General features: G+C 38.1%; 1 protein-coding gene across 2 annotated transcripts in view; it reads right to left on the bottom strand.

The window, feature by feature from the left end:
- Nucleotides 1-1,988: 1,988 nt before the first annotated feature.
- Nucleotides 1,989-18,097, bottom strand: part of MACROD2 (mono-ADP ribosylhydrolase 2) — a 2,046,639-nt gene continuing 2,030,530 nt past the window's right edge. For both annotated transcript variants that reach the window (XM_045445353.1, XM_045445352.1), the window contains 3 exons: nt 14,624-14,701; nt 11,693-11,761; nt 1,989-5,825 (listed from right to left, as the gene is read on the bottom strand). In XM_045445353.1, coding sequence (XP_045301309.1) covers nt 11,700-11,761; nt 14,624-14,701 — 140 coding nt within the window. In that variant the 3' untranslated portion in view covers nt 1,989-5,825; nt 11,693-11,699. The remainder of the gene's footprint in view (nt 5,826-11,692; nt 11,762-14,623; nt 14,702-18,097) is intronic.

Genomic DNA, 18,097 nt, shown 5'->3' with positions numbered 1-18,097 from the left:
GGGCTATTCTAGGAGTGGGCAGAAGGCCAGTGTGCTGGCAGCATTGTGAGCCAAGTTGACAGTCCCACAAGTTGAAGTTGGAGAGGCAGATTGTATAGATTTGTGAACTTGTTATTTAAATGCTTCGTACAGGCTAGGTTGTACTAGGGTAACAAACGGTGCCTGAATCTCAAAGTACAGGTTTATTTCCCATTCATGTCACCTCAGTGGGGCTTGTGTGACACTCCACATCTTCACACTGGGTTCTCTGCTGACACAGCAGCCTACCTGGGATATTGCTGGTCATTGTGGTAGAGGGGGAAAAAAGAGCATGCATCTTGAAGTTTCTACCTGAAGTGTCACATGCCATTTCTGCCCATATATCATTGGCCAAAGCAAATTACATCATCAAGTTCAATGTCAGTGGGGTGAGGAAGCATACTCCTCTCCCCATGGAAGGAAAGTATATACTGGTATAATCTTGTAAATCTATATTTCTCCACGCACGTTAACCGAAAGATAGAGTTGTACCCCCTTTCTACGTTAGTCATAGGTCCGCTTGAGTTATTATCGGAAAATGATTACTTAACAAGATTTATACTCTGTCAGTACTTTGTGTGTGCAAATTTTAAGAACTTGAATCTCTTATTTCTCTAAATTCTATAAAATAATTCTTTCTTATTCTCATGGATTCTTCATTTAGGGGCAAAATTTAAATCAACTTCAGTAGAAAGGATTTCATAATTACTACCCAGTCGTAAGGATCATCTATTCTTTTGGTAAAGAGTCTTGAGCTCAATAAAAGACCATTTGTCTACAGTGTCAAATAGTAGAATCTAATGCTAATAATTTACCAAGTGCCTTTCCAAGTGGTGACATAGAATATCTTGGCACTTTATGTTTAAATTTGTAAGAGAATTCAGGAATGTATCAGTATTTCCATCTGTCAAACCAAGAGATAGAGGCACATTGCTTCTCAAGGTCCCACAGCTTGCCAGAGTCCAGACTAGAACAACATAATGGGTATCCTTGTCCCTTTTAGTCCTGAGAACCACCAGTAAATTTAAACAACATTTAATGACACCTTTGAATAAAGTAAGGCAGAGGGGCAGGAGTGGTGGGGGAGAAACATAAGAGTGACGGGCCAAGAGACTGAAAATTTCACGTTGCTAAAAAACTGCATCTGGCAATGCTTGAATCATGTTAAATTATCTCTGCTGTCACTTGGAGGCATTTTTGTTGATGTTGCCCATTGCCACATAAGACTATGATTTTTTTCTCATCGAACCTTGTTCATTATTGGAAAAATGCTCCTCTGCTAAAATGGTTTTAAAAAGCTTATTCTCCTTTAACTATTAAGTCTCTGGCTTTGTTGGATAAGGGGATTGACTTTTATTACTGCCTTCTAGAACAATAAAACTGAAAGCACCTCTTCTGGAGGAGATGGAGGGAATTAAATTTGATGGAATGCAGATTTCCATTTTCAAAAAAACATTGAGTTTTTCCCATAGCTATTTTTTGTTGATCCACTGCCAAACTGTCTAACAATTGCGTGATTCAATCAAAATTCCATCAACAATAGACTGAGGAGGATCATGGTTGTAGTGATCACATAGTGGTCTGTCTCATAGAAGGTTCTCGAAAAGAATTCCAGTAATGGATGGTGGGCTCTAAAGGATGAACCCATGTCCATAGAATCATGGGCTTCATCTCAGCAACTCCTATCTTGAACTCCTATCAGAAGCTGTTGGAAGGGTAGTTATCTAGTAGCATTCAGAGAAAAAAAAATCGACATTTGGACTTCTGTCTGTACAAACTGTAGTTTAGTTTTGAAAAGCATGGCCAAAACATTGACCAGTCTCAATAAGGGAAGATTATTGATAAGTTAAAGCTTATTTAGAGGGGAAATTTTAAATATACATATTTGCAACCAAATACATAGTATTAAAAGGACATTTTGAGTTATTAATTGCTTACGCTGAGGAACAAATTTCACAAAACACAGATAATTGCACCTTATCTTCTCAAACAAATTTTATTCATATTCTGCTCTAACAAATATAGTATGAAGGCAACAATTGTTTAAGTTTCTTAGTGTATGGCACAGATGAAAAGAAACAAACAGATTTAGAAGCAGTTCAGCATTTAAATGCTGGTTTAACAAAAGAGGCACGTATTATTCTATTTAGCAGTTTATACCAGATATCAGGAGACATTTTTTTTCCTTGCAAGCAACAGACTACATTTATTTGCAGTAAGTAAAAACATATCTTGATCAAGAAAATTACTTTTTTTTCTGATTTTCCTTTATATCACAAATGTCAGGGTAAGGCAAATCCTTAATGAATCATATGATAAAAACCCTATTCCCCAAGAAAATATATTGAACATATTCTGCTAACTTTGTTATTTTTCAAAGCAAAGCTGACATGCACCACATACAGAGAAAAGTCATTTCAAATCAAGTGCATCAAGCAGAACTGTATTAATTCACAAAGAGGCTTTTCAGTATTTCATAGAAAGATTTACAATTAGCTGCGGTGACTAATATGTGACCCAGTATCACAGACAGTATTTGGGATGCCTCCTTTGTAAGCTTCTATGAAAGAAGGTTTGTCCATCATCTGAATAGTTACCAGCTAGAGGAAAAGCCCCTTTGTCTCTCCTAAAATGGACTACCTTTCTAATTAGAACTATAGGTTTCCCCTGCTGTCTGAAAGTAGTGTTCCTCTGAAACCTTCCTTAAGCCGAAATGGTGTAAAGCAAAGAAACAAGTACTATTAATTTATATGGAAACATTTTTGAGCCTTCCCAGGCCCTTTTCTGATACCATAGGGCACATCTTGCTAACAGATACAAAATAAAATGAGGTAAAGTACAGATGCTCACAGACGCAGTTCAAAGCTATGGCGGCTTGATGCTGAGATGCGGAGTGTAGTTCCCAGGGAAGGAGCTGGGCGGTGCCACTCTCACTGCTTCTATTTTTCATAAAAGCAAAAACCCTCTTCGGATTTCTTTAGGTTCATGGTAGCAGGCAGGCCTTTATGTAGGCCTTTCATAAAAGCAAAGTGGATAATGTGATTTCAAAAAGGCAGGGATACCTATACTATGTTGAAAGCCCACTTTGATCCTCTATATGCAAACACGACTAATATGGGGCTATTTTTCTCCCCCTCTCCCTCCTGTAACTCATCATGACACATAACCTGGCGGAAGTGTGGCTGGAAATTTACACCCAGGGTTCATGTGCAGGAGAATCAACCAGCCTTTTGAATTTTCCATTGTGTAGCCTGTTCAATGACAGCACCAGCGAAAAAAAGGTTCCCTGTGTTGAGGTGTCTTCGATCTGGCCAACAGCTAAATTTTTTAATATTTTACTATTGAAATGGAAAGTAACTTCATTGTTTGTTTTGAAGTGTAAAATCTTACAGCCAAATAGCAACCAAAGGGCATAACGAGGCAAAGATGGAAACACAATTTAATCAGAAGATAAAGTTGAAACAAATTCAGGAGTGGGGCTGATGATATTTACTCCTCATTCTCTTAGTTTCCTTCTCAAAGATTACTTTCCTTTTCCTGCAGTTTTCAGGCAGAGAACTCAACTGCCTCCTACCCAACCCACATTTAAACCCACATTTAAAAATGAATGAATAAAATGGCTGTCACTGATGATAAAGAGAACACTCCGACTGAAATAATTTCAATCTCCACTGTTCCTAACAGGGACATTAAGTCGCTTTCATCTTTGTCCATTGAGAAGTCCCCATCCCTCTTGTCTCCTTCATGCTGTTTTCAGTCATAACTCATTACTGAATATGAGTAGCACTAACATTTGAGTCATAGGACAATGCGCTCCTAGCATACACACTTGTCAAGTCCTTTACAAGAATGATGGTGACTTTCAATTAAGTTATAAAGATAACATGAAATATAGAAACTATCAGTATTCATATGGCTTCATTTCTTGGATTACTTAAAATGGGACTTTTCCTTGCTTTTCTAGAAAGCAATGTCTAATGGCAGTAGGGGGCATATATATTTCCACATCAAACTGTAGAATAATGGCAGAGGGAAAATTGCCATGTTCCAAAATCATGAGGTCCCTTAAATATTATTCCTGCTAGGCTGATAAGCAGCTCTGTTTTTAAAAATACAGAATGTTAGAACATGTTACATATGCAGAAATATAACTTGCTAATTATCCCAATATACCAAATAAGCCATCCAAATGCACAACAAATTCAGAAAGGCCAAAACAAAATTGATAGAAAGATAAGAAGGTAAATTTTCCATAGAGGAAAGATCAAAACTGAAGAACTCCATGGAATATTTAGAAAACAGAACACCCTTTTATTTTAGAAATATTCAATTTGATCCATTACTTTTCTCCCTTTCTCTCTATGTATATCTTAGAATTTTAAAGATCTTATAAGGAGGATGAATTTAAGAAGATGTGCGAGAAGTTATACTAGTTTCCTCAGAAAAAAATAGATTGTTCTTAGAACCCAGGAAGGCTATTGGAAGCAGGCCATTTTGCCTCATGAGGGTCGCTATTCATGTTGACTCTGGGATAGACATTTGTGACAACTTCTGATTTCCTCCTGGGCTCCTCATCCCTTGTGCCCACTGTACCCCAGCAATCTTGCCTTATTGATATTGCTGTTCCCCTTCAAGGCCATAATCAAGGGATTTCTGGGAGAGGGGATGGGCCATCAAAGTAGTTTTGGATTTGGCATGAACAAACCAGACCATTTAGAAGTAAGCCAGAACTGCAAGCAAGACCTCAAACTGCCTCTGACTTCAATGAGCATCTTTCTGTGGGCAGTCAAACCTTGGGTAAAGACAAGAAGTTCTTTTATGAAAAGCATATATAGAAGGAGAAATTTCAAGTAGGACTTTTAATATTTATTGGCATACATTTGGGTTCTGAACGCAGGAGCCCTTTCTCTTAACTGAAACACTTAGAAAAGTGTCAACCCTTACAACCGTGTCACAAAGAGTCTCAGTAGTGGGCTCTATGTTGAAGCACACAATAAAGACCTCATGACCTAGGTGAGCCTTGCTGAAAGTCAGGGTCAAAGCATGGACCTGCTATCCTGGCTACTAAGGAAAAGACTCTGATGGCTGCCAGGGTCTGCCTTTGTTGTTATGTCTCTGTACTCTGCTGTGGATTAAATCCTGCTTCCACATTCCTCATTAACCACATGGAACAGAATTGTATCTTGGGAATCCCTGAATAAAATATAATTTTCAACTCATCACCCTGACCCTTTTCCAAGTGATTTCTGAGCATTTTGCCCATTTTCTACCCTGCCTCCTTTGTCTGTGGATTATTCTGATATTGGGCTCGACGACACCTGAAATTTAGCTTGCTGTTTATCAATCATCTTCTCTTTCTTTGAAGAAACCACAGTATCGACCAGCTTTGTGAAATAATCAAGAAAGCGGACAGGGGCCAGGATAGACATGTGAGGGTTACACCGTGCCACTGTGACCCTGGGAAAGGTCATGAGAGAAAAAACAGAAATTACAGGGATAGCGCCTGAAAGATGCATTAACATGGGTCCCGTCACTAAATTAAAGGAAACTTTTTTTTTCTTTTTCTTTTTTCTTTTTTTTTTTTTTCTTTCTTTTTCTGCAGGTGAACAGAACAAAATGCAGCTGGAGAAATTAGAGCAAAGGATTCTAGGCCCTTCCCTGGGACGTGCCCTGCCCACACCTCCCTCCTCCACAGCTAGCACTACTGTCTTCCTACACCCACCCCCCCCCAGGGCCAGGAGAGGCCTGCGATGCTGAGGACTGTGATTTACTTCCATTTCTTTGTTCCTTTGCTTCATCTTGTGCCCCTGCCAAAGACAAGGAGAAACCATTTGTTAGATTAAAGATAATAGATTTCATAGACTTAGCAGGGAATGTCTTTTTAACACAGTCATTTAAATGTTTCTTACCCCTCAAACAAGCCTAGGAATATCTTGGACTATCAAAGAGCTTTGCATATCTGAGCTGTGATTGCTGGCACACAGTATCTTTAAAGAGCATATAAATCACTGCTAATAAATGTATGCCACATTCATGACTTGCTTCCGCTGATGGGGACGATTAACTCAAGTCTTCAAAGTAGTCTTTGAAAGACCTAATCTTGCATTGCTGTGTCCTCCTTTCTTGGGTCCATTCATATGCTCTTATTTCCAGGGTTCCATAGAGAAATAATAGTAACAATGTACATAATGCAGATTTGCAAAAGTTATTGATGACTATACTACCACTTTGAGATCTTACTAAGTCTCTGCTGTGTCCCCCACCTGAGAGAGAACTCTAAGAAGATACTGTGCCTTAGAAGCATTGATATTCTTTACATTTTCAGATTTTAAAAAGGTGAGGTATAATCCACATATAGGAAATGCACAGATCTTAAGCATACTTCGACCTGTTTTGTAAAACACATACATTTAACCTACACCGCTATCAAGATATAAAACATTCCTATCACCCCAAAAGTACCCTTTCCAACTATTAATCCCACCCCTGCTCGAACCAACAATTGATCTGATTTCTATCACTGTAAATTACTATGTCTCTGCACGGAAGAACTGCAGCAGATGATCTCTGACTTGATTTTCTATCTGGTGTCCTATGAATCTGTAAAAAAGTATTCTTTTAGGTGTGTATGTGTAAATGAAAGCAATATAATGCTTGTGGCATGTGGTATTTAAAATAGCCAAAAGTAAATGAGAAGAAAAAATCCTGTATCATTCCTCCATGGATAACTTTTTTGGTTAATATTGTGGAGTATTTCCTTATAGTATTTTTCTATATCTCTCTAATACATATATACACAATTATATATTTTAATTTTAAAAAATGACAATTGCAAATGTAAAGAAACTTATAAACAGTATAACATACCTAGTATGTATTCCCTATCCATATTTAATATATGCTAATATTTTTCAAATTTCCTTGCAATCTTTACTTTTCAAAAATAAAAGATGCAGGTAAATTATTTATAGATAAATTAATGTAATTTATAGATAAGTTAAACATATTTCTCTTCCTTCCCAGAGATTACCAAATCCTAGTTTCATTGTGAATCAACTTTCACGTTTTTATACTTTTACACAAATATATATTCACAAATACACACATAATAGAAGGTATATAGTATTACTTTGTGTATTATAAAATGTACAATGGGCACCTGGATGGCTCAGTGGGTTGAGCATCTGACTCTTGGTTTCAGTTCAGGTCATGAGCCCAAGGTCATGGGATTGAGCCTTGCATTGGGCTCTGCACTGGGCATGAAGCCTGCTTGTTGGGATTCTCTCTCTCTCTCTCTCTCTCTCTCTCCTTCTCTGTCTCTCTCTCCTTTTCTCTCTCTACCTCTCTTTCTCTCTCTCTCTCTTTTCCCCTCTCCCTCACTCGCACTTTCTTTCCCTCTTTCTCTCTCTGTCAAAGAAAATTAAATATTTTTTTAACATTTATTTATTTTTGAGAGATGGAGTGAGACAGAGCATGAGTGGGGTAGCTGTGGAGACAGAGGGAGACACAGAATCCGAAGCAGGCTCCAGGCTCTGAGCTGTCAGCACAGAGCCCGACGTGGGGCTCGAACCCATGGACTGTGAGATCATGGCCTGAGCTGAAGTTAGACACTTAACCAACTGAGCCACCCAGGCACCCCAAATTAAAAAAAATAAAATGCTCATAAACAGTAATTTTGTTTTGCCCTGTTTTTAGCCACCCACTGATTATTATTATAAATGTATGGTCAATATATACTTTGATTATGCCTTTGTGTTTACCATTCTCCTTGGCTTACAATTGTTTCCTTCACCTTCATCTTTCCTCTGGGCTTAGTTTTCTTCTCACTGTTATGCATCTGTTAGTAGCTTTTAGAGATAGAGTATGTGAGTAGCAAACTTTTCTTTTCTTCCTAAAAATGGCAGTTACTATCTTCTTAAATGATAGTGGAACTAGGAGAGAACTATTTTTATTTATTTTTATCCGTGTTTTGAAAACTCAGAATTATTCCACTATCTTCTGAATTAAATTCTTGATGTGGGGAACATACCATACTTATTTCTTTATAGGTTAACTCTCCTTTCCCTGTAGTTGTTTCACGTTTTTTCTCCTTGTTCTCTGCTGTTGTGCAATGCCTATTTGTGGGTTTATTTTAAATATGTCCTGCTTGCAACTTATTATTCTTCTTTGAACTTAAAACTCATGACTTCTGTCAATTCTGATAAATCCTCAGCCATTATCTTTCAGACATTATCTACTCTCTCCTTTTAGAACATGTTTTGAGCACAAACATCTTGGCCCCTCTCCTTCCAGCCTTCATGTCTCTTTATGTGTCATTCACATCACCATATGTCTATTTGCTTTTTCAAATGGTTCTTATTTTTTCAGAGCACTGCTCTTTTCTTACAGTTTTATACCTGCTTTTTATCTTTTTTTGTCATTTAAGTGTACTTATTTTATAAAATCTTCAGAATTTTCTACTCTAAAATTATCACAGCACTAATCATCCTTTAAGTTTCCCCACTGATTCTCATTCATGGTAGGTCATTTCCTTGTGTGTTTTGTAAGACGTCAAATTGTGAATTCATCATCTGAGAATTTTTTTTCCTTTGTAGGAATTCCAAGTGATAGTTGCACATTTCAATGTGTTATTGACAGCAGGGATGGTACTGTCTATAATCAACTATTAAATTAATTCTCAGTCTGTGTATTTCTGTATGACTTTTGATGGCATAAATTTGTGTTTCAAATTCATGGTGCATTTGTGTTTTCTACTTGTCACAGGAACCTTTTTCCTTCCCCTCATGGCACCCTTGGGCTGACACAGGTCTCCTCGTTAACTTCTTGAGCTGGAAATCCCAGGTTTATTTAGGTAGAGTTATCAGTTATAACTTCTTACCCTGAGTGGCTCAAGGTCCTAGGTGGACATTAGTAAGCAAGGGTCTAGCCATAGGGCCTATTTCTGCATCAACAACCAAACTGTAGCCCTTAGGGCTACTGTGTCTTCAGCTTACCACATTATAGCTTTGGATTTCAAATTCCTCTTTATATCTGGCACCTTTGTTTTCATGTCAGTTGAGCTAGCTAGGTATTTAAACATTTTTTGTTATAATTTATTTCTCATTTCTAAACATTTGTATTAGGAGACATTCTGTATCACCTCACCTTTCCAGTTACCTGTTGCTACATAACAAGTCATCCCAAAACTTAGTGGCTAAAACATCATGGTTTGTTATTTTTCAAGGTTCTATAGTCTGGTCTTGGCTCAGCTGGGCAGTTTATCTGTTCCAGGTGGTCTCCATTGGGGTCAGAACACCCAAAATGGCCCTCAGTTCTAGAATCTTCCTCCCTGGGGCTTTTCTCCTTCTATAGTAGTGCTTGAGTTTCTTACAGGATGGTTGGGTTCCAAGAGCAAGCATTCTGAGAGTGTAAACATGGAAGTTACAGGGCCTCTTAAAATGCACCTAGGTAGCTGCCAAACTCAGCCTGCCATGTTTCTCTAGAACCAAAGGTTCAGATTCTTTAACCACCTTTCCATGACCTCAAATACCTGTTGAAAACTTATTTTTATATTGGCAAAGTGTTCTATTGATTTGCTGAGTCATTCCCCTATTCCCATTTATGATACTCCTGATTCTTTACAATTATAAATTACACAACACTAAAATATTCTTGCATCATATCTTGGAACTCTGTAATTCTAATTTGATTTCACTGTATTTCTTCCATTTCCTGAATATGTGATACACAGAACTAAAAGTCCCTTCTTTCTTTTGAACTACCACATAACCTCTACAAATTCAGCTGTCTAAATATTTCTGTGGGAATTACTGAAGTTCCTCAGGTCATACTGTTCTCTGTGACAACTGTGTTCAGAAACTCTATACTGTTTAGGGAGCAGTATGGTGTCATCAAATAACTGTCCTGGGAGTATCTGAATTTCCATTGATCATCCAAGTGACCCTGTGTAAGTCACTTCTCCTTCCTGGAATTGAGTTTCCTTAAACTAATATTGAACTTTAAGTTTTGACAACTTACTCATTTGGGTAAAGAGATTGATTCATGTTCATGGTCAAAGAAAATATTTTGACATTAACCAAGGAAAACATTGATCTGGATAATTTATTTAGATATTGATCACACAGGAAAATAATAGTGTCTGTAAGAAAAATTCTAGAAAGAAGTTTATAGTTTGTTGGCAATAAAAGGGCAAAATTTGTAAGGCAATACTGAGGAACCTGCATTTAAATTGTTCAGGCTTAGCCTCACTTCATTACTTTTTAATGGAAACTTCTTTACTGTATCATTTCTTCAACCTAACAGGATAATTTTAAATACATGAACAAGGTTTAAAAAAAAGGAGAAATGTTTATAAGACCATATTTGTATGAGTTTTAATTTTTTAGCAGTGCTATACTATACATGTATAGCTACTACATTTGTATGTATTACACAAATACTATTATATTTAGTTTTAAATGATGTTCAAGACCACGATGGGAAGGATATACTTTCATATATTCTCAAGCTTTATTCTACTGTGATGTTGGAACTCAAGTCTGGAGCATCATGGTCTTCTGGTTGAGTGTAGAGGCCCACCGAGAAGAGGCCAGGGAGTGCAGGAAGGTGCTAAGAGGCAATGGTGTGAACACAATTGTGTCTTACACTGGATGACCCACAATTCATCTATTTCATTGGGTTTTTTTTCACAGTTACTATTTTCAGCTAGGAATCAGAAAAGCGAGATTGACTTCTCTAATTCTTCTCACCAGCCCTCAAGATATGGAAAAGGGTTACAGACTACTCATCATTTTAGATAAATTTCACTCTCTGATGAGAGATTTAGAATGGTGGTTTGGAATAACTCCTAAACATGAACTGCTCTGGACTATGATTCTCTTTCTTTTTTTAAAAATGTTTATTTGTTTTTGAGACAGACACAGACAGAGCATGAATGGGGGAGGGTCAGAGAGAGAGGAAGACACAGATCCAAAGCAGGCTCCAGGCTCCGAGCTGTCAACACGGAGCCTGATGCAGGGCTCGAACTCATGAACCGTGAGATCGTGACCTAAGCCGAAGTCGGAGGCTCAACCGACTGAGCCACCCAGGTGCCCCAAGGACTATGATTTTCTTGGGGAGTTCCCCAAGGCTCATTCAACTCAACAAACCCCGTGTAGACATACAGGTCCACAGGTAGTGGTGTGACAAGATAGGACACAAGTCAGGCTTCTTTCTGCCCAAACACACTCAAGTGCCTTTCCACATTCTCCAGAGAGAGATATTTAGTGTTATGTTTAAAAACTATTATTTAGTGTTAGTTGTTAAAAACAACTCAGCAGGTAGCTTCTGGAAAAGCAACGCTTCAGAATCAGCTAGGGGTTGCTGAAATAACTTGATCCCTCTGGGAGGCCAGGAGGTTAGATGGATGGAAACATTTTTTTCTTGTTGTCAAAACTCAGAAAAGCAGGGAACTGAATATTTGACTATGTTGTGGCTTATTTCCCTCAAAGCATGGTGAGTTTTAAGGGGTTATCCTTGCTCCTTCCACTGTGTTATTTGGTGTAAAGATTTTTAAAGTATAGCCTGAGCCACACTGTGGGACTTGGCAGAACCGAGGGAAATCCAATATACCATTTACAAACACTTCCCATGGCTGGTTTAATCAATTGAAAATCCCACTACAGGGGCAACTTACCTATCAGTTAATCTTCTTGCTGACTCTCTGTTGGGTCATTTACACTGTCAACCTGACTATTCATTTCAACTGTAACCAGAAAGGAAAACAAAAAAGGTTAAATATTGATTAAACCCAAATCTTTTGAACACATTACAATGGTCTGTGAGTCGTTACATTCCTGATCTCGTATCTTGTACCTCTTTTCAGTTCCTTTTTCACTCATTCCAGATTTGGGTTTTTAGATTTGGGGGTTTTAGATTTTTACTGGCAGGGGCCAAGGAGGGCAGAATTGCCTCTTACTGAACTGTAGAAGCTGAGCTGTCATTTTATACCAGATTTTTGGGTTGCCATTTTGGGTGTATTTATTACCATCCTGAGGTAAATTCAAAGGCCTTAATAGATGTCTAAGAAAATAAAAAGAAAACAAAGCAAAACAGATCATTGACATGCAGAGAGGTGAGCAGCTGTCTCTACAATGGCAATGTCAGTAGGCCTGTTTGGTTTGCTGTGTTTTCAAGTGTGAATTTCGAAACAGAAATTCACCTGTAACTTGGCCAGTGGGTGCAGCAGCAGTGGATACCATGCAACAGAAAAGCAGAACATCTGACCAGACCACACAGCAATGGTAAAATGTGTGCTTTTACATTACTGTGTGCATTGTTCTGCGAACATTTGCATAAAATCTGAATGCATAATCAAAGCCATTGTCCAGAAGTATTCCAGAGCAGGGAGGCATAGCAGTCGCTCTGGAAAATTTCAAGGGTGAGTAGGTTTAATTAGATGGATAATTTTAAAGCATCAAAGCCCATATTATAAACGGAGAGACGATATACAAATGGACAGTGGCCAGACCGTATGTAACAATATAACTGACTAAAAACCTCTGCAGCAACCAGCCTGGGCAATCCAACCACAGCCTCTATAGCAATCAGCTTAGAATGGTCAGGACTTGACAGTGACTGCCAGCTCCAGCATATTCTGGGCCAATATTCCAGCAAAGGACCAAACAGGGAAAGCCAACCAATCACCCAGGTCTAGGTAGCCCAAATCCAGCTTCCCCATGCCAACCACCTCCACTCAGAGGATGCTTGGAACCTTCTCTTTTGTTAACAATAAAGATTTTCCACTTCCCTGCCTGCCTTTGAGTCGACCAACACCAGTGATAACAGCCGACTATACTTAGCTGGATAAGTAACCTCTGTTTGTTCTCGTTCAGGTAGTCTTCATTTACTGGCACAATAAATCAACAATCCAAAGCTCTTTTTCTCAAACAGGAAAACTTGATTAAATTAAAGTAGTGGCAGATGCTGCTTTTCACACTCCAAGGAGGCATGAAAGAGGAAATGACATTGAAGGGCATACCACCCAACTCTTTCTTAAGGAGGAAGGTTTTAAAAGTGGGTCTCTGTTCCACCTGCAAACTATCCTGGGTCTCTCATGATGTGTGAGCTTACTCTAAACCCCAGGTATAAACTGGCCAGATGCAGCAATGCTACTGATATGAAGAGAATAATACATGCACTTTCTATCCTGGTCTACAAAATTATTGTAAGGTTGCCCATCTTAGTGAGGTAGTGTGCCACATAAAATATAGGAGAACATTCTTTCTCTGTTTCTTCCTCCAACCCAAGGGTCACTGGTTCCAAAACCTATTAACAAATGTTAATATAAAAAGCATCCTGTGATCAAATAAGTTTGGGAAGAGCAATGTTAATACACCTTTTTACAGCTGAGCCTTCTGAGAGCCTGTAATATGCGTGGCGAATCTCTAAGTGAGGACTAAAGCTTAGTATTTCTCACATTTCTTTCCCTTTTATTCAATGAGCATTGCATGGGCCTGCTATTTTTCAGAACATGTTTTATAAAGAACTAGTGAAGAACCATGTCTATAATGTCACAACCAGGCTATGGCAGGTTTCATTCAACTGAGCATGACTAACATGTGGTAGTCTTTAATGGATCTGAAGTTGAAAAACATTCTCCTAGGTAATTCATACCTATGAGTGAAAAAAAAAAACAAAACCCAGTTTATATGGAAGGGCTTATAATTAAGGGAGGAAATTCAGGTGATGAAAAGCTTATATTGGGTGTAATACGTAGTGTAGAAAACTGTATTTAAAATCACCAAGTAATTTCTACCAGTGGCTGAATTTTTCCCAAGGTCCTTATCAGCTCAAAGCAATTTGCTTTTTTCCTTTGGCTAAAAGAACCCAAATAGCAAGATATATATAAACGGTTGATCATCAACCAATTTTGGTTCTCCTAAGCTCTGTAGGCCAGTGGAATCAAATATTTATTAAATCACATATTCCCAAATATTTGTTTTTCTAATGCAAGTAATATTTCAAAGTGTTCCCAGCATTGTTGTACAGGGGCAAGGATATATTAATATTCCTGAGGTTCAGAGTATTTAGATGCCTTCAAAATGAGATGTGAATAAAGAAATATTTTTTGTAAACTGATTTCTAAGGTGCTTTTAAAGATTTACTACGCTTTTGGCCAAGCCATCTGAAATAATACAGTGAGGTAAGGTGATGAAGGTCCAAGATAACCTTGGCCCAAACTCAAGCCGGGGCTCCCCTGAATCCCTGTAGAACAGGGATAACTTCGGAAAAGTACTCTTTATGGAAGTAAGGGATATTCCCATACAGTTCACCAGCTGTACTTCGTACAGTTCACCCTTGGAATTATCCACTATGGCTTCCGTATTATGGGCTATGATTAAACTGAGCCACATACTGTTCTAAAGCAGCTAGCATCAGTGTTTTGTTTTTTTTTTTTAAGTCTCCCAATTTTATTAGTTCCTAGTAGAACATGGCTTTTGAACTTTACCTTGTTCTAACTGAATATGTTGCTTCATAGAATAGATAGCTCCCTTAATCCTAGATTACACACAGCAAATGTGTCAGATTTGTAGTTTGCATGCACTCAAATAGCTCAGAACTTTACCATCAGGACTCGGAGAGTTTTCTGTGTAGCCAGAGCCTTCGTTTTGCACAGGAACTCTAGGTGTGTCCTCGTCTTGAGCTGAAAGAAAGAAGATAGTCCTCAATTAATAGAGAATTAGAACAGCCTGACTGCCAATTGTTCTGTCACCCTCCATTGCCCTCTTAAATTTAAAAATACTCCTGGGATTCAACTTCTTTTGCAGAAAAGGTTAAGGGAGGAAATAGTGGGTTGAGTTGCTTGAATTCTTTAGTGCTGTCATCTAAATTCTCTTTAATTTGTGAGATAATCGCATACATACATAACACAATTTCTCAAATTAAAAATCCGATCGCATGAAAGCAGGGAAACTTGGTTTAATCAGAACAACCTACAATTTAAATTTAGGGAAATGTGTGTGTGTGTAGGAATTTATACAGCTTAACCTTTGAAAAGGGGGGGGGGAGCCTGTTTTGCCTTAGGCATGCCTGAAAGCTGAAAGATTCATTCTCTTGTCAGTGAGGTTTTTTTTTTTTTTTTTAAACACAAAATGAATGACTTAGATGCTTTCCTAGGAGACATTCTTAGATGCTGCCATTTTGAAGTGCTGAGAATCAAGTCTTTAGTTAATTTTTGTTATGATTGATCTCTATTTTGCACAGCTTCAGAGGGTGTGCATCCATTCAGCTGTGGCTGAAGCTATATAACATGCTTAAATATACTAGTAAGTGGCTTGTTTTTTCTTATTGTGAGAATTTGCCAGATAGTCCGAAGGACAAGAATATCTTACATCTTAGTTAAATGTCTATTATGTTTTCACAACTTGAAGACCAATAGCATTTAGAAATACAGATACAGATAAAGGTCTGGAAATCCATATTATTTAAATACTTAAAAAATTTTTAACGTTTATTTATTATTGAGAGACAGAGAGAGACAGAACAGGAGCATGGGAGGGGCAGAGAGAGGGGGAGACACAGAATCTGAAGCAGGCTCCAGGCTTTCAGCACAGAGCCCCACGCGGGGCTCAACTCACAAACCGCGAGATCATGACCTGAGCCGAAGTCGGATGCTTAACCAACTGAGCCACCCAGGTGCCCCTAAAATACTTTTTTAAATCAGAAGGTTGAATTCATTTTCATTACATGAGTACTTATTGAGCTCAGGGTATGTTAAATTTGGTGTGCCTGTTGGTGAGGATGAACCAAGGATGTTAAAGTTTATAGTCTCTTCAAAGGAAGGAATCTTCAAGGATAGAACCTGCGCTCTTGGTAATGATTTGCTGAAGCTGACAATCATGAAGTATGATTCAAAGGTGACCAATCTCTGAGCCTTGGTGGATGGGTGGTAGGTAGGTTAGTACTTGAAGACATACAAGACAAGCAGAGTGGGGGAAGGTGAAGAAAGCCATTTTAGATTTGAAGTCTGAAGTGCAGGGTCATATAAGGAGAGATGCCAAACAAGCTTTTGCATCCAGTCCTGAGGAAGAGAACTGTGAATAGACACGTGGATATTTGGGAGATGTCAATGTAGAAGTAACATTTATGAAATGAAGGTAGATGAAAGGAGTCGGGAAAAGGATAACAGAACTAAAAAATGACTGATAGATCCCAAGCCTTCAATATGGAAGTAACTGTGCCTGTCACTTGTTTTCATTTGCTCCTGAGGATGAGGTCGGGAAAAGGAAAACAAAACTGGAACCTTCCAACTGGACTTCAAACCATATCATATCCTCTCTAACTCCACCAATGCTGGAAAGTGGGCCATTCTCAATTTCTCATCAACACATGCCTTTAAGCACAATTACAGAAGAAATCACTGATGGATCTGTCTAAGCCTGGGAGTAGGAAATCTTGGTTAATTATGTTTCAAAATAGAATAAGGAAAAAAACGACAACATTTGACATTATATAAACATGATAAACTTTTGGCTGGAAAAAAATACCATAAGAAATGTTTAGAAGAAAAATATTGTAAACTGAGGAAAATGTTTATACCTTTTACCACAGACAAAGGGTTAATATCTTTAATATCTAAAGTCCTTCTAAAAATAGAGATTAAAAAGATCAAAAACTGGGTAGAAAATTGAGCAAGAAATTTAGCAGACAGTTCATAGAAAAAAATAAAAATGGCCTGTAGTCATGTGAAAAGATGATTCACTTTGCTCATAATGAAAGAAATGCAAATTAAAATTACACTGAGAAAAGGATTTCAACCTAAGGTGAATTATCATGATGTAGACTAAACCTCCTACTAGCAACAGCTAGAGTCACTGTAGAAATTATTTAAGAAACTATTCACTCACTAGAGAGCCATCAATGCACCCCAAGCTTGAGGAGGTATAAAATCATGAGCCTGACATTCCACATGTACCAAGAAGTTGAACAGAGCCTCCAGATATCTTATGAGGCTTGGGGGAAGGGCAAAACGTGGAAATCAAGGCTAACCAAGGAAGAGGTACCTAGAAAAGTACCTCAAGTTTTCTTTGGGGTCACCTGAAGGGTTATATTCTGGGGACAAAGACAAACTTGATACAGACCAGCTCTTAAAAAAACTGAAATCCAGGGGCATCTGGGTGGCTCAGTCAGTTAAGTGTTGCACTCTTGGTTTTGGCTCAAGTCATGATCTCACAATTTGTTAGATTGAGCCCCACATTGGGCTACTCACTGACAGCATGGAGCCTGCTTGGTATTCTCTCTCTCTATGCCCTTTTCCCCTCAAAATAAATAAATAAACCTGAAAAAAAACCCTGACATCCAACTTTTATTCAATTCAATCCTGATTATATTATAGTGCTCTACTCAATCCTACCGGCCTGTCAGAAGCAAAAGCAAAAACAAATCCTTTCTGAAATGTTATAAAACCACTCAGTGCCTCAAGTTATTGCTACAATTATTCACATAGTATCCAGCATTCAATGAAAAATTACCTGGCATTCCAGAAGCACAAGAACAAATCACCGAAAACCGAGAGAATAGGACAACATATAGAGACATGTTAGAGATCTAGATACTGTAGACACAATTTTAAAATAGTGATTAATGTCTTTAAGAATTAGATACCTGGGGTGTTTAGGTGGCTCAGTCAGTTAAGTGTGTGACTCTTGATTTCAGCTCAGGTCATGGTCTCACAGCTCATGAGATAGAACCCTCCATCGGGCCCTGTGCTGACAGCATGGAGCCTACTTAGGATTCTCTCTCTTCTCTCTCTGCCTCTTTCCCCCACCTCTCAAAATAAATAAACAGTTTTTAAAAAAGAATCAGATGCCAATGTGGAGAACTTCCATGACAAAGAAGTTTATCAGATAACTAGACACTATTTAACATGTCAGGTATAAATTCTAGAACTGAAAAATATACTATAATTGAAGTTATTACATCAATGGGTGAGTGTGGTAGCCATTAGACACAGCCAAAGAAGAGATTAGTAAACTGAAAGCTAGGTTAGAAGAAAATATAAAAAGTAAAGTACAGATGAAAAATACAGAAAAGAGTTAGT

This window comes from Leopardus geoffroyi, chromosome A3 (assembly GCF_018350155.1).
Source record: "Leopardus geoffroyi isolate Oge1 chromosome A3, O.geoffroyi_Oge1_pat1.0, whole genome shotgun sequence".
In the NCBI taxonomy this organism is placed as follows: domain Eukaryota; kingdom Metazoa; phylum Chordata; class Mammalia; order Carnivora; family Felidae; genus Leopardus; species Leopardus geoffroyi.
This window is presented reverse-complemented; position numbering and strand designations above follow the sequence as displayed.